The following is a 24,858-nucleotide window of genomic DNA, read 5'->3' as shown; positions in this document are numbered from 1 at the left end:
TGGGAATTGAACCCAGAACCTCTGATGAGCAGGCAGTGCTCTTAACTGTAGAGTTTTCTCTTCAGTCCTTAAAATAATAATAATAATAATAATAATAATAATAATAAGCAGGGAGGTAGTGGCGCACGCCTTTAATCCCAGCACTTGGGAGGCAGAGGCAGGTGGATTTCTGAGTTCGAGGCTAGCCTGGTCTACAAAATGAGTTCCAGGACAGCCTGGGCTACACAGAGAAACCCTGTCTCGAAAAAAACAAAAATAATAAATAATAAATAAATTTTAGTAATTTTTGTTTTAAGAAGAGACAGAAAAGTGAGAGACCGAGAGAGGGAGAGGAGGCCGAGACTGTTACACTTGACGCCTGGGTCCTGAGAAGATGGCAGGAAGGGAAGAATTAGACCTGGGTAACCTAGATTAGGAACCCAGTTTGGGGCCGGAACCTTGGAGCCTAGGCTCCAGTTTCCCGGTGGAACCCCTCCAGCCATAGGAACCACCATCCACGCATCTCAACAGCAAACCGCTGTCAAGTGAAAGGCCCGCTTGGCCGGATTTCCGGGGGCGGAACCGGCAGCCTCCCCCCCGCCCAGCTTGCCCAGTCAAAAGGCGGCGGCGGGAGGGGGAGGGAACTCACTGTCTCGCGAGAGTTGGGCCACCGGGTCCTCAGGGAACCGGCCATGGAGGGCGAGCGGGCGCCGCTGTTGGGTTCGCGGCGGCCGGCAGTGCCGGCGGCGGCCGGGGTGTTCGCGGGGCGGCGTGCGGCGTGCGGGGCGGTGCTGTTGACTGAGCTGCTGGAGCGCGCGGCCTTCTACGGCGTCACGGCCAACCTGGTGCTGTTCCTGAATGGCGCGCCGTTCGACTGGGAGGGCGCGCAGGCCAGCCAGGCGCTGCTGCTCTTCATGGGCCTCACCTACCTGGGCTCGCCGTTCGGGGGCTGGCTCGCCGACGCCCGCCTCGGCCGGGCCCGCGCCATCCTGCTCAGCCTGGCCCTCTACCTGCTGGGCCTGCTGACCTTCCCGCTGCTGGCCGCGCCCCGCTCGCGCTCCTTCCTCTGCGGGGACCCGCGGCCGGAGCTCGTGCGCAACTGCTCGGCGCCCTTCCCCAACGGGACGGCGGCGTGTCCCGAGAACGCCGCGCGCCGCTGTGCTCCCGCCACCTTCGCGGGGCTAGTACTCGTGGGACTCGGGGTGGCCACGGTCAAGGCCAACATCACGCCCTTCGGCGCCGATCAGGTGAGCCGGACCCGCTCAGGTCTTCCCGGGTTTGGGGACATCTGCCCCGCACCTCCTGCGCACCACGGCTACCCGAACCTAAGCGTTGACTTTAACAACGCTGGAGACACGAGGGAACTGGCCCGGTAGCCTGTGTATCATCTGCATCTCCTGTCCCCAGGGTTCTCCCACTGATTGGAAAAAAGGAGCCACCCCAAACACCTAAACCTACATCCCCACTTGACTCTGCACCTATGTGCAACCGATCGGAATGCACAGGGCTGCCCACCAAGCTTCCCAACCCATAGACCTGCACCCCACATCGCCTCAGATCTAGAGAAAGGTTAAGGTGAGGGAGAGGAATTTCCCAACCCAGGGAATCTCCCTTGTAGTGCAGAGAAGAAGGTCCCTGCCTCTGATCCCTCCTCGTTAGTGGAGGTGAGGAAGGAGACCTGCTCTTCCTTGGAGAGTGGCGGGAGGAAACCCATCTGCTCCAGCACCCGAGTGGGTAGGAGGAAGAGCAAGACTCCCTCTAATGCATGTGAGGAGGAAGCCCATGAGTAGAACCCATTCCACACCTGGCACTAGGTCCAGGACTGAGTAAGAGGGAGTAACGTTACCCCTTCCCCTCCCCTGCGCGCACCGCTGTCCACATCTGCTCTTGCATCTGTTAGGGGTCTGTAGGAGGGGAGACAACAACACCCATCCTCTGCTCTGCGGGAGCTTTGTGTGTGTGTGTGGGTGGTGGTGGTGGAAGCCCTGGAATAGGGGCAAGCTGTATAAACAGGTATGATCTGGGTGGTAAGGAAGAGTTGAGGTGGGATTTATTCATGATGCAGTAACCATTGTGGTTTTAAGGAGAAGGGACGTTCTCTTGGTGGAGTCATCTGCATTGAGATCTGAAAGAGAAAAGGGTGAAGTTATGACTTGGAGGATAGACATATACAAAGGCTCTGACACTGCCCTAGCTTCCCTTTTACAAAGTTAGGGGCAAGCGACAGGCAAGCGCTTAGTTTCTATCTTCACTGCTTTAAGTAAGTTTTGGGGTGGGGTGGGGCGGGTGGGAAAGACCATCATCATACGCTGCTACTCTGACATCCAAGAACAGGGATGAGGAGGGAGCCAGAGCTGTGGAGAACAGAAGTGATCTGCAAGTGTCTGGGTGCCACATCTGCTCTGCTTCCTTTTCTTAGGGGACTCCCATGCCAGGAATAGTTCTAGTGGTCAGATGCAAATAGAGTATTTTGTAAGCAGTGGAAATTATGTGGGGTTTGAGTGTCAGGCTCTCGGGATAAAGCTTTCTTTCTTCTTTTTTTCTTTTTGGTTTTTCGAGACTGGGTTTCTCTGTGTAGCCCTGGCTGTCCTGGAACTCACTCTGTAAACCAGGCTGGCCTCGAACTCAGAAGTCCACCAGCCTCTGCCTCTCAAGTGCTGGGATTGAAGGCATGTGCCACCACTGCCCAGCTTAAGGTCTCATTCTTTTTTTTTTTTTTTTTTTTCTATTTTGTACTTTTTTTTTTTAATTAGGTATTTTCCTCATTTACATTTCCAATGCTATCCCAACAGTCCCCCATACCCTACCCCCCACTCCCCTACCCACCCACTCCCACTTTTTGGCCCTGGTGTTCCCCTGTACTGGGGCATATAAAGTTTGCAAGTCCAGTGGGCCTCTCTTTCCAGTGATGGCCGACTAGGCCATCTTTTGATACATATGCAGCTAGAGTCAAGAGCTCCGGGGTACTGGTTAGTTCATGATGTTGTTCCACCTATAGGGTTGCAGATCCCTTTAGCTCCTTGGGTACTTTCTCTAGCTCCTCCATTGGGGACCTGTGATCCATCCAATAGCTGACTGTGAGCATCCACTTATGTGTTTGCTAGGCCCCAAGGTCTCATTCTTAATTGCTTACTCATCCCCGGCCTCTGCCTTCCATGGAGCTGTAAAACTGAGTAAAGCAGGAGCTAGATAACTCCTAAAACAGAACACGTGTTGTCCTGTTTCAGAAAGACTGCAAGTAGCTATCCTAGAACGCGTTGTGTGGCAGGAAGGTGAGAGCACAGCTCAGACTACAGCTGGTCTGAGGAGAGAAGTGTGGCCTAGAGTGGAGGCAGTGCCTTGGACTGAAGGTTGCACTCAGATTGGGAGGCTGGCTATAGGAAGTGCTAGAGGGTTATTTGTGTGTAACAGGGAAAGTGAGCCCTGGTTCTTGGTACAAAACTGCTCCTTGAGAAGCTGAAACTGAAGTCAGCAGAGCGAAGCAGCACGAATGTAGGACTGACTGGCCAGTGTTATATGGTGTCTGTAAGGCTGGCCATTTTGGAGAGGACACACTCTCAACTGTGTCAGAAGTAGCAGTGATCTTAGTATTTAGAGATTGAGGCAGGAAGGTTGCCACATCACATATTCTGGGCTACAGAGCAAGACTGTGGGCCATGCAAGTAAAATGTAAACAAAGGAAGTAGTTGCTGCTTGAGAGTTCTGCAGTTCTCAGAGGTGTTCATCAAACTCTCAAGACCAGACTCCTGGCCTTGGCCTCTGTTCCACTAGCACATGTTACCTCTGTCATTTAAGCCCAGGTGTGGTGGTTTGCATGAAGTGGCCCTCATTAGCCTCATATCTTTGGATACTTGGTCCCTAGTTGGTGACTGGAGGAAGTATGGGGTAGGCATTTTATCTTAAATTTTAACTGCTGCTCTAGTCAGCAGTCTGACTTGCCATGATGAACTTGAACTGTGAGCCCAAAATAAACCCACCCTTCTCTAAGTGGCCTTGGTCATGGCATCTCTCACAATAATGGAAAAGTAAGCTACATCCTGGGCCATAGCAGTACATAAGGTGTACCTGTGACTGTGCGTCCCTACCTTGAGCGGTTTGAGCTTTATGATGTACACTGGGTTCTTTTTTTTTTAAGATCTATTTATTTATTTTATATATAAGTACACTGTAGCTGTACTGCTGGTTGTGAGCCACCATGTGGTTGCTGGGATTTGAACTCAGGATCTTTGGAAGAGCAGTCAGTGCTCTTAACCGCTGAGCCATCTCTCCAGCCCCCAGTACACTGGGTTCTTTAGACTTTCCACTCACAGCCCCTTTTCATCTGAGAACTTAAGTGACTCTGAGATAGAAAGTAAATATCCAAATAAATAGTAACTGACATCAACCAAGTCACATTTATTTTAAAACAGTTCTTTTACCATTTATTAAAGGTGAAATCCAGTTTGTGTAGTAATGAGATGCATGTTTTTAAAACTTGATAACAGTCCAAAGACAGTAACTCCATCTTTGAAAGCTGAAGTGTGATGGGTGGTAGGGAAATAGCCTAATGGCTCTTTGAAATTAAGCCATTATGCTTCTATAAGAACAGAAAAACATTCTCTCAGCTCATAGCATGTTGGCCTCAAATGAAGCCAGGGTGTGCCAGGCAGCATTTGTTGGCGTCATGAAGCATGTCACTGTGTGAAGTGTAAAGTGCAGGTGGTACTTGTACAGGGTCAGGACTGCCAGGAACATCTTGGGTCCACTGCACATTTGATTCTGAATTAAGTTTTGATCCTTGTGCACTCAGAAACCTGTCACTGTTGCCAGGTTTTACACACATACAGTTGGAGAAGCTTTAGTTGTGTGCACGTCGTGACTGTCACAGCCCAGCTGCTCAGGGAACAGATAGGGCAGTGTGTCTTAGAATCATTGCTCTCCAATAGATACTAGATCAGTGATTCGCACTCCTAACAGATCCACTGGATGGATCCCGTGAGGATCACTGAGTGGGTGCAGTGCGCACACTTCACTGTGTGCTATTGTCTCCAGTGTCTCTACACTTAAAATCCTGGGAAGAGACCCTAGAGAAACTTGACAGCCACTTTGGGTGTGGTCAGTGACTGGCTCTGTCATGGTTTTGTTTTCTGTTTATGGGTTTTTGTTATATTTTTGAGACAGAGTCTCAGTGAAGCTCAGGCTGGCCTCTGATTCACTAGTTGAAGATGACTTTGAACTCCTGATACTCCTGCCTCTGCCCAAGTCCTGTCCTCCCACCATTCTCGGCTATTTATTTATTTATTTATTTATTTTGACTGGGTGTTTTTCTGTGTAGCCCATGCTGTCATCAAACTCACTAAGTATCTCAGATGCTTCTTCAAACCCCTAATAGCCTGACTGCTGCTTTGAGAAGTGTGTGTCACCATGCTAGATCTCCAGTGGTTTGTTTTTGGTTTTTTTGTTTGTTTGTTGGTTGGTTGGTTGGTTTGGTTTGGTTTGGTTTGGTTTGGTTTGGTTTGGTTTTTTGAGTTCTGTTCTTGCTCTGTAACCAAGCTGGCATCAAACTCATTGTGATCCTTCTGCTTTTGCTTCTGGAATGCTGGAAGTTTGGGTGTCTGTACCCCACCCATTTGTCTCTCTTAAAGGGCTTGCTTTGGTTGTTTGGGCTGTTTGTACAGTGGCCTGCACATCAGATGTGGGGGTGGTGTTCTTAGATGTGGCGGTGCCTTTGTGACTGCATAGAAAAGTGGTGGTATTTTTTAGGAGATTCTCAGTCACAAGAATGTGTAAGTGTGTTGGGGTGTGTGTGTGTGCATAAATTCCCTCTCATTCACACATTTGTTTGTTTTGTTTTTGAGATAGTGTCTATCTGTGTAGCCCTGGCTGGCCTGGAACTCAATATGTAGATCAGTTTGGCCTGGAACTGACAGAGATTTACCTGCCTCTGCCTCTTTTATACATTTTGTATATGTGTGTGTGTGGGTCTGTGCGCGAGTGTGTGTTCATGGCTATGGTGTACATGTTGAGGTTGGAACAACCTGCAAGAGTGAGTTCTCTCCGATCATTCAGATTCTGGGGATGGAGTTTGGGTTTTCAAGCTTGTTGAGGTTGCCTTTACCTGGTGAGCCATCTTATCATGTTGGCCTAGAATATTTTATTTTTAATAGGAAGAAAAAGCTAAAAAGAAGGGTACATCCTATTTTTTTTCAGCTTTTCTGTAACTTTGAAATATTTAAATAAAAAGTAGGGTGCAGTCCCTCTGGTGATGAACCTTAGTGCACTCTGTTCATTCATCTGTAAAAATGCTATTCACCCACAGCACTAGAGTTAGGTTCATGTGGGTGCTGAGAGCACCACGGGATGTGAAGGATGCTCACACATCCAGTGAGCTGACACAGGGGCTGCAGGGCAGGGCAGTGGTGGCTTCACAACTCTGAATATACAAGAGATGGTTGGCCACACTTAGGTTCAGTTTGTGGTGTGTAAATGATATCTTCAGTAAGTAGCTGGGATCCTTTGGAGGCACTTGCTCTCTGCTGCCTCAAGACTGCTCCTTGAAGGAGATTTCAAGGCCTCCTTGTTCTTAACATGTCTGCTGCTTTGCAGGAGAAGCCAAATGGCTGGAAGGTGCTTTGTCTATGTTTTCTGCATAGGGTCAGTTCTTGCTGGCCTTTCCCTGTAAGAGCAGTGTGCTGCTGTCTTTAAAGCACTTCTGCTTTTCTGGCTGGTCCTGCCTCTTGACTCTGGATTTAGCCCCAGAGTGGCTTTCTTATATGGGAGGTGGGCCTGACTGTGGGTGAACAGGAATACCAGGTCAGTTCACAGTGTGTGTAGACATTGTAAAGTCACTCTCAAATGTGGTTTGGTTTAAGGCAGAATTCATCTGCCCTTTATTTTTCACAGTGCTTACAAATTGCCAAAGGTCATTGTCATTCTTGATTGCTGATTATTCAAAAAAGTAAGCTAAGTGCTAGGTGCTTGTATATATTCCATTGCTTGGAAGGTGGGGCAGGGCATCCAGAGTTTGAAGCCAGCCTCAGCTACATAGGAAGTTGGAGCCCCGCTTGGGTTACTCAAGACCTTAAACCAACAAGCACTGAAAACAAAATTAAAAATAGCTGAAAGAGGAAGAAGCTACCGTGCAGACAGTGCTGCCACTCTCGTTTGGTTTAGTTTACAGTCTGACTTCTCTGTAGCCGGCAGGCATTCTTTGCTTCAGCAGAGATTCTGAGTGCTAGGATTATTCTGAACATTGGTCAGGACTTTAGGATGGTGTTTGTCCCAGTGGAGAGAGGTTGTGTTCCTTGGTATCTGATAGCTTTCCCCTGTTTAAACACATATCCCTTTTGCCCTGCTGGCCTCTCCTCTCCCTTTGGCTCTGGTACTTTTGGAGGGCGTTGGCCAGGGCATATGAAGAGTTTGATCAGTCTTGGCAGGGCATGTGGTGATGTCATGGGACTGGTACATGGGGAAGCTGTGGCTTTTTGCCAAGGGCAGAGAGAGGCATGTGACAGCTCAGTTTGCTGGCCTGTGGCTACTGAAGCCCTGGGAGTAGGCCTCTGTTTATGAAGCAGCTGTGGCTGGTAACCCTTGGACAGTGAAGTCAGTTGACCACCAAGTTCACAAAGGGACATAAAGACTTTAAAAAACGTTTGTATGTCAGGTCAACTGAATAAGTATTCTCTTACTGTTTTGGGGATGAGCTGTTTCTATGAATGTGGGAAGATATGTATGGTCCTGCTATGTGTAATGGGAAGGGCCTGGGACATTTCAGTTAGTAGCTGTAATGTTTCCTGTAACATGCTGGACATTGTGGTGCATATGTGTAGTTGTAGCTGCTCCACAGGCTGAAGCAGGGGATCATACAAGCTCAGGAGTTTGAGACCAACCTAGGCAACTGATCCCATGTCCAAAGTGGTGTGCTTTTGTTTTTCCTTCTTGTGTAAAGTGGCCTCTTTTCTCTAAGGGTTGTTAAAACAGTGACATATCTATGTGTATATGGTGTTTATACATACAATGTATGAAGTGTATAAATAAAGAATAAAGTATATGTGTGTGTACATTGAGTTTTATTTTCTCTATTTCTTGCTCATATTTTTTCTTTCTTTTGGCCTGTCTCCACTGGTCATGGACATTGATATCCACCATTGGGTAACATTTAAAGACATTGTGCCCCAGCTGTAAGAAACTAAATATAAACTGTTCTGTAGTGATGTCCACCTTTAGAGTGGAGTCTTTGTTCAGAACTGACATGTAGGGCAACAAAATGCTTGTGGTTTGTTGGTCATTTTTGGGGCTGGAAATGGAGTTTAGTGGTAAAGGAGTTGTCTTAACATTGCAAGGACCTGTGTTCAATCCCTAACCCTGAAAAAGAAAAGAACAAACCAACAACTTGGATTTTTCAATTTGCTGAGATTGTAACCCTCTAACATGAGGCTGGTGAAGTATGTGTCTGTGTGCTCAGGATCCGTCTTTGGCTGTGGGTTTGCTCAAGAAAATTTGTGAAATGAAACTGTCCAGAATCATGCTGAGTTGGACTAGGCCCATTCTCATGTTCATGGTAGATAGAAACAGTACAGGAAGAAGCAAGGTTGGGATCGCAGAAGGCTTGCATGGGGGCTGAAGGGGAGAGTCAACTTGGGACTTATTTTAAGCATTTCTTCAATGTGCTGATGAGATCCTCTGTGCAGCTCAGCCAGGATTCAGCTCATGATTCCCCTGCTTTTGTCTCTTAAATGCTGGGATTATAGGTATGCCCCACTGGATAACCTTTCTAATCTAAAGCTAGCTCATGCTTCTCTTACTGTGCTTACAGCTTAGTTGTAAGCTTAGCAAAAACTGGTGCTTGGGCCCCATGCAGGAGTGGTGCCTTGCCGCTGAGCTAGCCTTACTATGCATGGGGCAAGAGCCTGCCAAGCAGGCTCTCATAGCACTTTGTGTTAAGTTTAGTGAGTTCTGGAGCTCAGTGTACTATGTATGCTCCCTCTGTGGGCCTGGACTGGGCAGCTGTGGGTTCTGGACCCTGTTTCAGGTGGCTTCATGGTGGTCAGCTTACTTGGAGCACTAGGACTTGCATTTGGAGAGGCCTCCAGCTGCTGGAGGGATTGAGTGTGAGATGGCTTTTGTCAGGAGACTTGCTGAATCTGTAAACAGCACTTTGACTGTGTCCTTCTTGAGATCCTGTGTATCTGCTTTCAATTTGTAGATGATCAGGTGCCAGGTAGGTATGGTAACAGGGCATATAGCTGCTGTGGGTGGTTGGGAGGTCATTACATATGAGCTTGTCATGTTTAAAGAGGAAACGGAAGGTGTAGAAGATCACATTTTCTTATGCGTTTCTCTTCTCTCTTACTTTAGGTTAAAGATCGAGGTCCAGAAGCCACTCGGAGATTTTTCAATTGGTTTTACTGGAGCATTAATTTGGGAGCAATCCTGTCATTAGGAGGTATTGCCTATATTCAGCAGAACGTGAGCTTTCTCACAGGCTACCTGATTCCCACAGTCTGTGTGGCCATTGCTTTCCTGGTCTTCCTCTGTGGCCAGAGTGTCTTCATCACCAAGCCTCCTGATGGCAGTGCCTTCACTGACATGTTCAGGATTCTGACCTACAGCTGCTGCTCCCAGAGAGGAGGGCAGCGGAGAAGTGGGTGAGTGACACAACTCCTTGCTCCCCGCAGAGAAAGTCCCAGCTGAGGGCTGGGCTGTGTGGTTTGTGTCTGGTCTTCCAGCCAGCTTTATTTAGGAAGTGTGTGATATAAACCCCTCCATTAGGATAGCAGAGCCCTGAGTTCAATACTCTGCCCAACTCCTTCACTGCCAACATGGGTGAGGGTGCCTTGCTGCTGGGTAGCAGATTTGAAGGTAGGGATCTGCAGAAGATATCATGGAGACATTGTGTGCTTTAGGCACAGAAGTATGTTAATGAGAACTTAGGCTGTTATGTATGTTGTAGCTTCTTGTCTCAAAAGGAAGCTGTTGTCTCCCACATTGGTCAAAACAGTTTCCCTAGTCCAGGGCCACGCCATCTACTTTGTATTAGAGGAACACATAGCTTGAGATGCTCTTGGCAACCCATCTACCCTTACTTAAATGGGGCTTGCATAGCCTTAGTGCTGAAGGTCCCAAGCGTGGAACTTTCAGAAATAGCCATTTTCTGAGCTCTGCCCCCTTTTCTACTGGTGGTGATCCATGGTGCCCAACGTAAATTAATGAAGTCCAGAAGTCATCCTACGAAGGACTTAGATGCTTCTGTGTTTTTTACGGGCTGCTATTTATAGTTACTTGACTGTAGTTGTGATGTAAGAGAGATTGTAGTATTGTAGCCACCAGAGCAGTCAAGGAATAGAAAACCAAGGTCCAGGGACCTTGGTGGTCAGCTCCCTCCCTGTGATTTGCTGAACCTAAGGATTCTCAGTAGTTACTGAGTTCCTTGTCCATAGGGCTTCCCATGGGATGGCCATGCTTGCAAAAGTATTCTGCAGGGCAATGTGCACACCTCCTCGTGTGCTTGTTTGTGCCGGACATTGGCGTACCGGAAGCCATTTGTGGCAGATCTAAAGCTACACACTGTGACTCCTGTGGCTCTGCTGATGGCACATGAGTCCCTTGGGTGAAATCTGACTGTCCCAACTTCCTTCATGGACCTGCTGGGAAGGCTGTGTGCTCTGTCAGCTTTTAGACCCTGTCTAGAAGGGAACTAACACTTGAGGAACTTGCAAAGCTGGACACCACCCAGTTCCAGCACACCCTGGTTTTTTGCCAGGACTTTCCTTTGTCAGACAGAAGCTTTGTCATGGGCCTTACTTGTTTCTAACCTAGATTGATTGCTGTGGGGACAGGACAGCCTTTAGCAGACATCCCTGATGAGAGCCTTCCAGCCAGGGACCAGCATTGCTCCAGAGCGTGTGGGGTTTCGGTGCACACATGGCACAGAAATAGTGAGCCTGAGCAGCCTGCCTTCCTCTGAGCTTCAGCTCTAGAAGGCTCTGGGACAAAACTAAGCAATTAACTGGCTGTGGGCCCTGGCTGTTTGGAGACTAATATTAGTGTCTGACTTTGATGTCTGCCTAGGAGAGCTGGACTGCTCTCAGGATTATTGTGAGACCTCAGAGCAGTGAGGTGTGCAGGGCCCTCAGCAACCTAGTACCTGATGAGGCCTGTCACTGTGCCTCTACTGGGGATGCCTGGAGCAGGATTGAAGAGCCCCGAAGTGCCACACACACGTTTCCCATGGGTCTGACTCTTGGCCCAGTCCCTGTGTGTCTACTCTGTGGATGTGCTTGGAGGGAGATGTGGTACTGATTTTAGATGAGACCTGATGCTCTGTGTTCACATCCTCTTGTCCTCACACTACATTAGAGCAGGCCTAGGGGCTCTTTCTTTTTTCAGTAACTTCAAGTGGAGTCTGTGACAAGTGTACCTAGCCTTTCAGAGCCTGAACACATAGGCATGTGGACATATAGGTAAAGGGAAACTGAGTTACAGCCTTCATTGGAGGAGCAGTATGCTCTTGTCTGTGACTGTGAGGCACACCTTATGTCACAACATAGAGTACTAACTGTGCAGGTGGACTAGAAACTTCTTTTTTTCTGAGACAAAGTCTCAAGTAGCCCAGACTGCTCTGCACTTTCTTCAGATCTATAAGTGATTCTCCTGCATCAACCTCCTTAGCAGTGGAGTTACACATGTGCCACGTCACCTGCTGATTGGGAGGCTTTAATACAGTGGTTCTCAACCTTTCTCAGGCTGCCACTCTATAATACAGTTCCTCATGTTGTGGTGACCCCCAGCCATAACATTATTTTCATTGCTACTTTATAATTTTGCTACTGTTATGAATTTTTTTTGGGGGGGGGAGGAGTTTCGAGACAGGGTTTCTCTGTATAGCCCTGGCTGTCCTGGAACTCACTCTGTAGACCAGGCTGTCCTGGAACTCAGAAATCCGCCTGCCTCTGCCTCCCGAGTGCTGGGATTAAAGGCATGCACCACCACTCCCAGCACTGTTAGGAATTTTAATATGAATATCTGATATGTGACCCCTATGAAAGGGTCATTCAATCCCCAAGGGGGTCCAGACCCACAGGTTGAGGACCACTGCTTTAGACACACCCTAGTTCATTAGCTTTAAAGTAACTTGATACACAACACTGAGAGCTGTGGTACTAGAGAATTTGGTTCTTGGCATCAGTGTGTTTCAGAGACATTAGTTCAGAGACATACCATGTACTCATCATTTGTAGTGTCTGTATCAGGTACATGGGGACCTCAGATAAACAAGAATTTGAAGGAGTTAGGAATGTCCTCAAATGAAGAGAAATACATATAGGCACCTGTGACTAGGACTCACCTAGTCCCTGTGATACTGCACAGGCAGCAGGTATTTACATCAGAATTTGACTAAAATACTGAGTAAGTTATGGATTTTAGTTTTTCGATCTTCTCCAACTTGGAATATGCAGATTAAGAGCAAAAAATACGGGCAAGAGAGACAGCTCAGTGGTTAAGAGTACCTGCTGATTTTTTTTGAAAGGGCCTGGATTTGGTTCCCACCACCCACAGTCTTCCACAACTCTGGTTCCTGGGGCTCCATTGCCCTCTTCTGGACTCCAACAGCACCAGGCACATCTATAGTACACTTGGCATATATATGCAGGCAAGCTGGTTGTGTTGGCACATGCTCTTAATTATAGCAAAGAATGGTAGATCTCTGAGTTTGAGGCCAGCTTGATTTGTTGCAAGGACAGCCAGGGCTCCATAGTGAGGCCCTGTCTCCAAAGACAAAACATACATATACTCCAGTCATACATATAAAATAGGAAAAACATTCAAATAATTTAAAATGTGACAATAGGGCTGGTGAAATGGCTCAGTGGGTAAGAGCACCCGACTGCTCTTCCGAAGGTCCGAAGTTCAAATCCCAGCAACCACATGGTGGCTCACAACCACCCATAATGAGATCTGATGCCCTCTTCTGGTGTGTCTGAAGACAGCTATAGTGTACTTACATATAATAAATAAATAAATCTTTAAAAAAAAAAAATGTGACAATATAGGGAAATCAGGCTTAGGGTTATAAACTTGTATATATTCCAGAGTCTGGAGTTGGGAGGCTCTCAGTGGGGATAATTGTCTTATGTTGGTTTTGGTCATGCAGGGAATGGTGTGGTTTCCTACAGTTCCTGTTGGTATTGTGTAGCTGGGAAAGACTGTCGATGCCTGCAGGGCCTCACTCATTTTTTAAGAACTGCAGATGGAGAGGCAGGGATGTTCATTGTATTCCACAGCTATGAATGAGGTGTGCTTGTCCAGGCATGCACCTGTAAGCCAAGATGACCTCGCTTTAGTCCTGACCCCAACTCTTAGAGGCATTGAGATCTTGACACAGCTCTTGTCTAATCTGTGTCCTAACTTCCTCTGAAATGGGTCAGTAAGAGCCTTGCAGGACTTTCAGGCTTGTGATAAAGATGAATGGGTCAGTTCCCTTTCCCATCACCCTAGTGTAGTACCTACCCATCATGGGTCTGTACTTTAGATTGATCTTCATCCCAGAGGCAGATGTTGCTTTTCCAGCCATCAGAGCATCCTCTAGTCCCTTGAGTGTCTACCTGTTTCATAAACCAGTATAGTCACAAGAAAACTTGGGATTGCTCAGATTGCTGTCAGCTGGCCAGAAGTCCAGGTAACATTGCTGCTCTGGAGCTGCATGAGGTTGAGATGCCCCCCTTGTGGGTATAGCGGACACAGTTATCCTTTCCAAGGGTCCCATGGTCAGCCACAGGAGCTGTGCGTGCTGTGTACAGTTAGTCATAGAAGGACTAGAAGCAGGCAATGCAGAGAGCCTCTTTCCCACCCCAGTCGTGATTTGTTACCAGAGCATTGTCACTAGGGGTGGAAGTAAACTAATTCCTTCATTTTGTTTCCCAAAGTGAAGGCCTTGGAGTCTTTCAGCAATCTTCTAAACACAGTCTGTTTGATTCATGTAAGATGTCGCGTGGAGGGCCGTTCACAGAGGACAAAGTGGAAGACGTGAAAGCCCTGGTCAAGATTGTGCCCGTGTTCTTGGCTCTGATTCCTTACTGGACAGTGTATTTCCAAGTGAGTGCTGACCCAGCCTTGTGGCTGATGTTGCAGTGCAGGGCTCAGGGTTGTCCATCAGTTGCCATAGTTTTCAGTCATGGACTCAGGTTGGCTGCTTTGTGTTACAAAACCTTTCCCAAGAAGCAGCTGAGAATTGGTGGTGTGCTTCTGGTTTTCTGGACCCTCCAGCTTCTTTCTCATTTGGTTGCCTGGAAGCTTTTCTCAAAGAGACTGTATGGTGTGACTCAATAATTTCCATGTCTGATTCTGAGAGGAGTTGCCACACCTCAGCTACAGGAGGGAGGGTGTGTGCATAGACTTGGAGAGGCCCTGCTGGCTTACCTGCACCATCTGCTTGCTTTATCCAGATGCAGACCACATATGTTTTACAGAGTCTTCATTTGAAGATTCCAGAAATCTCAAGTATCACCACCACCCATCACACGGTAAGAGACCTAGAGGTGGCAGCTGCATCAGGTAGCTGTGACACTGTCACTAGAACTAGTTGCTGCTTAGTTACAGCCTGCTGAGATTGGATTGGCCAGTGCCACTAAACACTAGTACTGTCAGACTCAGCCCTCCCCCAGCTCCGAGCACACTTGTTGCCAGTCAGCATCTCTAGTTGAAGCATCATGCATTGTGGTAGGGGGAACTGCTGTACTGTAGCTAATGCCATGCTCTGTGCAGCTGCCTGCAGCTTGGCTCACCATGTTTGATGCGGTGCTCATCCTCCTGCTCATCCCACTGAAGGACAAGCTAGTGGACCCGGTGCTGAGGAGACATGGCCTGCTCCCATCCTCCCTGAAGAGGATTGCTGTGGGGATGTTCTTCGTCATGTGCTCTGCCTTTGCTGCAGGTGAGCCACCATGTCTCTGGCCCCCTCGTCTCCTCTCTCTCCCAGAGTGGCTTCTGCAACATGCAGAAGTTAGTGTATTGTTCTGAAGGCACTGGGTAGCTGGTGACTCTTCAAGTGTCATTTTCTTCTCGAGGACAAACCTTCATCCTAGGGCTGAATAGACTTGGCCCTGCGCAGGCCAACACTCAGTGTGGAGTGGGAATGAGAGGAGGAGATTCTGTGAAGGCATCTGACTTTCACAGTTGGTGAAGCCACCAGTGTCCCAGCATGGAGGAAAAGGGTTTGTGGGATTGTTCTAGGCTCCTGGGACACTCCCAGCAAAAGTCTTAACAGCTGAAGAGCTAGCTCCTCAGATCCCATGCCACAGTCCAGCATGGGACAGTGTCCTAAGACTCTCCTCTTTCCCTCATTCTTTCTGTTTGCTGATGAGGCTGGGGTCTGTGCGCCTTTTCAGGAGCATCAGGTGCTCTTAACTGCTGAGTCATCATCTCAGCCCCTCTTTCTTGTTTAATGTTGAAAGAATAGTAATGCCAAGGATTTGCCTGTCGTTACAGCTGTACCATGTTTATTATGCTTATGGAAGGGTTCCCACTCCCCTTTTATTACTTTAAAATTTTTATTTTGTATGCATGTGGGGGAGGAGGTGTGCAGACCACAGCACACGTGTGGAGATCAGAGGTCAGCTTGCCTGAGTTCTCCCCTTCCTCCATGTCAGTTATAGAGATAAAACCTAGGTCATCAGACGTGGTGGCAGCACCTTCCCCCTTTGATTGAACTGTCTCACTGGGCTAGAACTTTGATTTCTACTTGATCTGAAAGTCACTTGGGGCTTTTAGCATTTTGCTTTAGTACTTAGGTTTGTGTTTGTGGTTTTGTAGAGTTGGGGAAGATCCTGTGTTGGAGGCTTGGGGGTTTCTTGTTACTGTGGCATGGTGGTGCCAGCTTGGTACTGAAGGTTCCAGTGAACTGTCTCCCAGGTCCCCTTTCATGCTTCTGCTATGCTGCCCATCTCCTGGGCCTCAGCATTCTGTGCTTTATTTTGGTTCTGCCCACAGCCTCGAATTTATTTTCTTGAACTGAGGCAAGTTTTTGAGCTTTGTCTAGAGACTTGGGCCCATTTATTTCAAGGACTGCACAATGGGTAATTCAGAATTTTCTTTTCGTTTATATGCCTGTGGCGGTGTCTTTGGGGACTTGGGTAACTTGGCAGTGGCAAGGCCACTAAGGAAGTATCTTATTCTCCTCCAGTGATCATTAGTTACACAGATCTCACGCATCCTCTCAGTTTTAAAAAGATGGGGTGCTGGAGAGATGGCTCAGTGGTTAAGGTCACTCACCTGCTGATCTTGCTGAGGTCCTAAGTTCAATTCCCAGCAACCACATGGTAGTTCCCAACCATCTATAATGGAGTATTCCTGTGTAAAATAATCAATCTTAAAAAGATGGACAGGATGAGTGGCCCAGAGACTTGAGGGCGAAACTGACCACAGTGAACATCTGTAAAATGCCCTGGTGAGGACGTCACCAGCTGGGTGACACGACTGGGTCTGCCTAGGAAGTTGTCATAGTCACCCTCCTTTCTGGATTGTTGATAAATTCCTGTAATACACTGCAGACTTAGATTAATGTCAGCTTTAAGTGCTACACTAACTTGATTCTTAATTTTAGGAATCCTGGAGAGTAAAAGGCTGGACCTGGTAAAGGAGAAGACCATTAACCAGACCATTGGTGGTGTGGTGTACCATGCTGCTGACTTGCCCATCTGGTGGCAGATCCCACAGTATGTGCTCATTGGCATCAGTGAGATATTTGCAAGTATAGCAGGTGAGACTGTGAATGCTGGTGGCATCTAGGCCTGTTTGTATTATACCCTGCACTGAGCAAGACCATGGTGCTTTGTGTGGGAGAGTGGGGGTGGGGGAATTGTCTCTTAAAGCATGTAAATAGTAGTCCTCAGGCTAAGGCTGCCCTTTCTTGTGCAAAACCAGTGTTCCTTAAGATATTTTCACAAGTCAAACACGACCCGCCCTGTGTGTCCCAAACTTTGCAGAGCACAGCTGTGCTGCTGGTGCAGGCTTACATACATACAGAGCTTGTTCTCATGGGCCTCTGTCATTAGTGATAACCTGCAGGGATAAGGCTTGGGGCAGGTTGTCTCTTGTAGCAGTGGGAAGAGAGGAGCTACCTCCTTCCTCCCAAACCCTGGCAGATTTCTGTGACTACTGACAAAGGGCTTTGCTTTAGCTTTGCCCCACCTGGTCACTGTGACTATAAGTTTATAGGTACTTGAACCGGTTATGCTGTGTTAGCTGTGAAGTAGGATCCTTATAGAGGCCTCTCTCTAACCCCATTCAAGTCTTGACTTTTAAAGATTGTTCATTTTATGTGTTGCCTGCATGTATACTGCATGCATACAAGCCTCCATGGAGGATAGAAGAGGGTATCAGATCCCTTAGAACTAGAGTTACACATGGTTGTGAGCCTCCATGAGGGTTCTGGGAATAGAACTCTGGTCCTTTGCAAGAGCATCCAGTGCTCTTAAACACTGAGCTCTCTCTCCAGCCCCCTGAGATTTTGAGAAAGGATTGAACACTGCAGCAATCCTCTGGCTACCGCCTGTTGAATGCTAGGATTTCAGGTGTGAGACACCATGTCTGTCTTGTGACAGAAATTACGAATATCTTACAAGTGAGAGTGCCACTTTTCCTTGATGTGTTTAAAGAGCTCTCATGAGGATGAGTGGCTTCTCCAACCACGTGTGTTTCCAAGGACAGTCCTCCTGATAGTGCTCACACCCCAGTGGGATCCATGTATACTGGGAAGCTGGCTCAGGGTGACTAAGGTGATCTTCTAAGAGTGACCTCCTTTTCTCTAGGTCTGGAATTTGCATACTCAGCTGCCCCCAAGTCCATGCAGAGTGCCATCATGGGACTCTTCTTCTTCTTCTCTGGCATTGGCTCCTTTGTGGGCTCAGGACTGTTGGCTCTGGTGTCTCTCAAGGCCATTGGGTGGATGAGCAGTCATACAGATTTTGGTGAGCTTTGATGTCTGGAGGGGTGGGAAACCAGAGTGCTTGCTGTGGGTTGTGTGAAGATTCAATCTGTCCCAAGAGGCCTCTGGCCCAACCCCTGCTGAATCTAGCTTAGCACTTCCTGAGAGCTGGGTGAGAAGTGAGACCTGCGTGTCAGCTCCTGTGTCAGCCTGCTCTTATGTTTTGGCTCCTGACTGTGTTGGGTTTCAGATTTTGGAAGGGTGGGTAGTGCTTTGTCAGTGAACACTGCTGCTCCTGGAGGAGGCTCCTGGTTGTTGATCTGGGCAGCTCTGCAGTGCTGTGTGTGATCAGGGGCTACAACATCCTCTGCCTTTTAGATGTTGTATGTTCCCTATGCAGAAGTCTGTACTGTGAGCATTTGCCCAGCTTGGTAGCATTTCATCCGCTTTCATTGCATAGCTTTGGGAAAGTCAGGAATTTTCTAGAAATTGTGGGATTCCTGGGGCCTTGAATTGGATTCCTTTGAATCTGGGGTAATGCTCAGAAGCCTGAAACCTCCTTCCCCAACCTCTCTGGGTGCCTATAACTGACTGTGTAGCTGTATGAGGCCAGGTGTCAAGCCAACCAGCTGTTCTGGAGCTTGCCTTTGCTCTCATTCCCCTAGGACAATGACATCCCTGGAGTAGAGTCAGCCTGCATGGTGCAGACTTTTCCAAATGGTCATCACAGGATTCTAGTTATTAGTGTAAAACATTTCCTATTATATATGCAAGTAATACAGGCATGTGTGGACGACAGCTTTCAGAAGTCATTTGTCTCCTTTTCCTGTGGGATCTGGGGATCAAACTCAGGCTTGCATGGCAAGTGTCTTTAATTGCTGAGCTATTCTACCAGTCCACAATCAGGGTCTCACTCTGTAGCCCAGGGTTGCCTTAAAGTGCAGGAGTGCCATTCCTACTTAGGAGACAGTTGTCAGAAGAGATTGCAACCTCATGAGGACTCTAGCTCACCTAGGGGACACTACATCAACCCTTATCACCTCATATGTGAGAGTGCTAGTTCTGGGATTGTAGGTGTGAGTGACCTCACTGGCTTAGGCTCTAGACACGTTCTTTGTGTGCAGAGTTGGCTGCTTTTGCTTATTCCCACTCCCAGCCTGCTCCCTACCTTAATTTACTAATTTAGTCTTAGTGTTTTTCAGGGAGATCAAAGACAGGGTTTTTCTCTATATATAGCTTTTGCTGTCCTGGAGCTCATTCTATAGACCAGGCTGGCCTTGAACTCACAAAGATCTGCCTGCCTCTGCCTCCCAAGTGCTGGGATAAAAGGCATGAGCCACCGCTGCCACCACCACCAGGTATAATTTAGTGTCTTTTTGTTCCCAGCTGTTTCTGATAGGCTGTACCTAAGCCTCTGCAGAGTTCCTTTGATTGCTGTATAGCCAGTGTGTGTTTAAGGTAGTGCTTTGCAGTGCCCTGCAGCTTCTCACTTTTTGTTAGGGACTGGGGTCAGCTGTGCAAAGGCCCTGGTGTAACCTGGTTTCTCTAGAAGGAACAGGAGCTCCAGGCCAGCACCCCTTCTTCCCACCCAGGTGCACAGCCCCCTTCCCTCCCCATTCCATGTCAGCATTCTTGCAGACTAGGAAGTGACCAGAGCTTATGTGGTGTCCCTGGTGGGCTAGGGGTTCCTCGTGAGGTTTCAGGGCTCCCTAGGCCTCCATTGCACACTTTCTTGTACCCTAGCCCCTTCCGACACTCGCCACTGTTCCCTATGTGGGAATAACACTCCTGCAGCCCAGTGCTGTCTAAGCCCACAGTCTCCATGCTGCTAGTACAGGTCAGTGCAGAATTCTGTCCTATCTCCTCTCTTTGAGCACCCTGCCCTGGCCAGGACACATTCTGTTCTTATAGAGTCACCATGGGACTCTCATTTCTTCTGAGAGGCTCCCTGTTGATCTGGAGTGTCATTCCCCCACAGAATTATATTGCAGTGTTTCTTAGGTGGTGGATACAAATTTGAATTTTTTGCATATTCCCAAATGAGACTAGACCTGGTAAGCTGTAGTGTGCTTTCTTCTCTGGGGGGCCAGTGGTATGTACATAACTACACAGTCCACTTGTCTTGCCAGCTTCACCACTGCACATAAGATTATACCACTGGTACCTTTTCACAGTTGCAGACAGGTTCTGGAAGATGGCTGTGTCACTGACCATGAGGGAGCAGGACAGCTGAGAACAGAGCAAGGGCAAAGCTGTTTTCCATTTCCTGACTGAATCAGTCTTTTGTCTGTGAAGTTCAGGATAACAGGACTCTTCCCCTTTGGGGCAGACTTAGAGGTTTTGTCCTTCTCTGTGGATCATGTGTCTGTGCTTGTTGGGACCCTGTGTTGTGCTTGCCCATGTTGCTTGATAGACATTTGATACTCAGAGCATCTGCTCAGGTAGTAAGGGGTGTTTAAAATAACCCAGCATAAAAGGACATTAGGAGGAACAAGTCTTACCTTCTCAGTAGAGACTGGAACATGCTTTTGAAGTGTCAGAAAGTGCAACAACCTCCAGCCACAGCATGAGCTGTGCGCCAGTTCCCTTTTGTATGCTGAGTCACCTGGAGTATAGCTGAGTGCTCCTCGGCAGCCCCTGGGAACTATGAATGAGACCTGTGGAGACTCATTATGGGGACAGGAGGCACCCTCAGTGCTCCTTTCATGCTGTGCCCAGCTGTCATCCTGCCACCGGCATGTATGTTGGTCCTGGATCTTTGGAGTAGTCCTGGAGCGGTGGTTTACAGAAGTGATAGTGTGAGGTAGGCAGCATTACAGCTAAAGCTGCTTTACACAGGCCCAAGTCCTCCCAGGTGCAGAGTCACAGTGGAGAGCACAGGCTGCGACCTTGCGACCTGGCTGTTGAGCTCCACAGTCTATGGCCCTGCCCTGCACCAGCCTCCTTCCTTTGGAGTTTGGGTGCTAGAAAAGCTGTGATACTACTTTTATGGTGAGACCAAGGTGTATTCATTCTAACAGGGAGGGAGAGCTGCCTGTATAGATATGCAAGACTTGAAAGATGTTAAGAAAAAGCACCTAGCTTACTCTAGTGCAGCTGTTCTCAACCTGTGGGGTGACCTTTAGGGTCACATATCAAGAGATTTACATTAGGATTCATAACAGCAAAATTACAGTTAAGGAGGTAGCAATGAAAATGATTTTATAGTTGGGGTTGCAGCATTAGGAAGGCTGAGAATCACCGCTTTGGTGGGACAATATCTCCTCATGCTACCTGTCATGTGGGAAGGCCCACACACTGGGGACCATGCTAGATACAGTCCCCTGCAGCATTGCTGAGAGGAATGTGGTGTGGTCAGAAGTGTCACTCAGTGCTAGGTGTAGGCAGTGATAGGAGAGCGCCTCAGAGAGAGGCAGGAAGCAGCACAGGAAGCTTCTCTCCTATTGTCTGTGTGAGGAGAAAGTGCAAGTCAGGAGCATTGCGAGAGGCCTGACGTGACACCCAACCTCACAAGCCTTCCTCCGGGTCAGAGCTAGGACTGGGACACCTGCCTTCTCACCTTCCTTCCACCGAGGATGGGAGAGCCCGGAGAGGCAGGTGGCTAGTGCCCATTGCCCTCTCAGGTGGCCAAGAGCCAGTGAGAAGGTGCCCTGTCTGTGGAGGACTCACCAGGAGGTGTCTGCTCGTTCCTAGGGAACATCAACAGCTGCCACCTGCATTACTACTTCTTCCTGCTGGCCGCCATCCAGGGAGCTACACTGCTGCTCTTCCTCATTGTGTCTGTGAAGTACGACCGCCAGCGAGCCAGGACAGATGGGGGGCCATCCAGCACGAGGACCTGATGCAGCCAGCCAACATGCTCACAGGTTCTGCAGACTCTTAAGGCCTCAGGGCTTGCTAACTACCAGGGCACTGCCAGCAAGCAGACTGAGGCTAGATTGTTGGTGTCCCAACTTCTGAACTTGCATGTTGTCTGGACTGGCTTCTCCCTCCCTGTGCCCGGATGATGGTGGTGAGTGCCTTACTATGGCCCGTCTCATGTGCACTGGGCCTGCCAGATGATGAGGATGTGGCTTCTCTCACTGAAGGTCTCTGCCAGTCCTGAGCCAGCCGTGCTCTCCTGGGCAGCCACTGTTCTGCTGCTGCCATCCTTATTCCTTACAAATATTGTTACTTCATCATAGCATCTCCTTTAAGATTAGCAAGCACTTCCTTCAAGGCATAGGAGGATTCTCTTTAGAGGTGAAAGTGTGGTTGATGTCAAGAGAGCCCTAGGAGCTGTGTCTACTCCATCATGGACTCTTGTCACAGGCCTGGCTGATGCCAAGGCCTTTGTGGGTCAGTCATGTAGACTCATCTGCTCAGAAAGTAGGTTTTGTTGACTGAGATAAAGAAGTTTTTATTAGACAAGGCTGGCCTCAAACTTGGGGCTGCCTCATGTCTGCTTCTCAAGTGCTGAGATCTCAGATGTCTGTCACTATGGTCAGCAGGACTTAGGTCATGAACAACTGATCTGCTTTAAGCACATGCATCCCTGGTGATTGAGGACACCATGTCCTCACTGAAACCAGACAGCAGCTGGCAGGAGATTGGCAGTTACACCAGGCAGATCTTTTCTGAGAACTTGACTTTGTGTAGCAGTAAGGATGGAGGCAGGCGGTGAGTGGGGAAAACATGGGAGCTGCTGGGCTATTGGCCCAGCTTTGTACCGTTACTGACATCTGGGGTTCTGAGTTTGTCAACTGAACTGGTGTGTGTTGCTGTGTTTTGTATAATTTTATAAAAGCTTTTCAGACGTGACACCAAGAGCTTCCTGATGGTTTCTCCATACTCTGCATCAGTTCAGCATCCCCTAAAGCTGCTGCCAGCTCAGCCTTGTATTCCTTTGGCCCAGTGTTAGAGCCACAGTGTTCAAGTCCACTTCTGCCAGAAACCTGACTCTGCCTCTCTCACACACCAGGAAGAAGGCTTCAGGATAAAAACCATCCACTGTGCCCCTTGTTCTTGGCTTTGGGGTAGGGTGGGGGGATAGTTCTGCAGAGGTTTGCCCGTATCTTAAAGAAGAAGCTGGGTGCTGAAGTCATTAATCTGTTGTCACGATGTAGGCTTTCCTGAGTTGGTGAGAAGGCCTAGCAGGTGAAGGTGCCTGTCCCCAAGCCTGAGACCTGCAGACATGATGGAGGGAAGGAACCTGTTGTCCTGAGTTGTCCTTTGCCCTCTACACACCATTATGATGTGCAACCTTCCACCCCAAGTAAAACATAATATTCTAAAAGTAGGTTTTCTTCACAGGAATTTCTGTATTTGCATGAGAGAGGGACCTCTGCCTCCCCTTAGTGTGCTGTGGACACACAGGGTGTGTGCTGGTCATAGGCATTTCTGCTTTGATAGCCCAGGGAGCACCCTAAGTGAGACAAGAATGGCAGCTGGGCAAGAGACCCTGGTGTGATGAAAAGGACCTGTGGGAACTGTCTCGAAGGTCCTGGGGCTGAGTGTGGCAAGAGCATCCATCATCCTCATGAGACTACATAGTGGGGTTGGCTTCAGTACCAGCCACGCTCAGTGAGTGGCACCTTCACCTGGAGAAATGCAGCAGCTATTGGTGGAAGTTCACTCTACTCATGTCTCCATGGCACCCACAGGGTGGTACCTGGTGCTGAGCAGACTGAATGGCTTTCTCTTGCCATGTCTTCCTTGTCTGTTGGGTTTCCTTTAGATGCCCACTTTTGAGAATGATCTTGCATGTTAGTCAAACCTGGGAAAGACTGGTGGGTACCAGATTCACCTCCAGTCTTCTGTGTCGGTGGGAGATCTACTTGTAGTTGGATATCGTGTGAGGGCTGACTGTGGTGGAGCTGGTGTTAGTCCTAAAGCCTACATTAGCATCTGAACAGACAGACCATAGGTAGTCACTTTGATCTACAGTTCTAGGCTGGCAGTTGAATAAAACACACAAAACTGAGCTGTGCTGTTTGGGGTGTTTCAAGCTGTGTATGCCCTGAGTTCTTGGCTGTGTTACCTCAACTGTTCTCTGTGGAGACAGACTAGCTTCTTCAAGGTTATGTGTGTCCTCATATCCTGAGGCAGAAGCTGAGATTGGTTTTTTTGTTTGTTTGTTTTGTTTTGTTTTTTTCTTCAAGATATGATTTCTCTGTGTAGCTATAGCTCTGGCTGTTCTGGAATATGTAGACCAGGCTGGCCTTGAACTTAGATCCACTTGCCTCTGCCTCCCAATTGCTGGAATTAAGGCATGCGCCATCACCGCCTGGCAACAGATCTTTATAAAACCAGCTTCTTCCAAGGTACTTGGTCCCTCAGGGTTGCAGTTGCTGGTACTTGAGTAGGTCATGGCCCTATGTCTGCTTTCAGTTTGCTAGAAAGCTCCACATATGCAGAGCTCCAGAGCACGTCATGTTATTCATGGTGATGCATCTGTGCTGTGGATGCTGGAAGCATCTTATGTGGATTCTCACAAAGAACAAATCACTTGTGGCGATTTTAGTGTTAAAATGGAATATCTTGTTCTTTGCAAATAGGGTATTTTAAAGGGAATAATACACATAGGTGTTGTGCTGAATAAAAACATCAAATATACAAAAGAGAAGGCAGATGATACCAAGCTGGGTCTGTAGTTTATACTCCTCTCCAAGTCACCACACAGTTAGGATCTGAGAGAGTCCAGGACCACATCTCTCATCTGCTTTCTGACTCTTCTCCAAGCCAGCTTACTGTGAAAGACAGCTCTGATCTAAGGAAGGTAAGTAGCCTGACTACCAGGCCCTGTGGTAACAGGCTATGCCACAGCACCAAAGGCTGAGGTCCATGGGAGCCACGTTTGCCTTTTTGTGCCCACTGTCTGGCCATGTGAACACTGAAGGGAGTGAAGGGCAGCCACCACTTGGGCCCCAGGACTGTGATAGGGATGGTTTTTCCAGACCTGTCCCTAGCTCTGCCCTCGCCAGTCATGTCAACACATG

The 24,858-nt window shown here is 48.3% G+C and overlaps 2 protein-coding genes across 2 annotated transcripts in view; one reads left to right on the top strand and one right to left on the bottom strand.

Annotated features, from left to right (window-relative positions):
• Glt1d1 (glycosyltransferase 1 domain containing 1) overlaps positions 1–706 on the bottom strand; it is a 91,657-nt gene extending 90,951 nt beyond the window's left edge. Inside the window, exon 1 of the mRNA XM_021163965.3 lies at positions 629–706. The gene's annotated coding sequence lies outside the window, so the exon portion shown is untranslated. The remainder of the gene's footprint in view (positions 1–628) is intronic.
• On the top strand, positions 632–22,681 carry Slc15a4 (solute carrier family 15 member 4). The gene is made up of 8 exons (XM_021163962.3): positions 632–1,226; positions 9,316–9,605; positions 13,884–14,052; positions 14,403–14,480; positions 14,722–14,890; positions 16,559–16,714; positions 17,766–17,924; positions 21,575–22,681. The coding sequence occupies exons 1-8, from the start codon at positions 672–674 to the stop codon at positions 21,721–21,723; spliced, it is 1,725 nt and encodes a 574-aa protein (XP_021019621.1). The 5' UTR covers positions 632–671; the 3' UTR covers positions 21,724–22,681.
• Positions 22,682–24,858: the final 2,177 nt, after the last annotated feature.

This window comes from Mus caroli, unplaced genomic scaffold (assembly GCF_978045245.1).
Source record: "Mus caroli unplaced genomic scaffold, Mus_caroli_1 scaffold_4, whole genome shotgun sequence".
Taxonomy (NCBI): domain Eukaryota; kingdom Metazoa; phylum Chordata; class Mammalia; order Rodentia; family Muridae; genus Mus; species Mus caroli.
The sequence above is the reverse complement of the archived record's forward strand: the minus strand, read 5'-3'. Positions and strand labels throughout refer to the sequence as shown.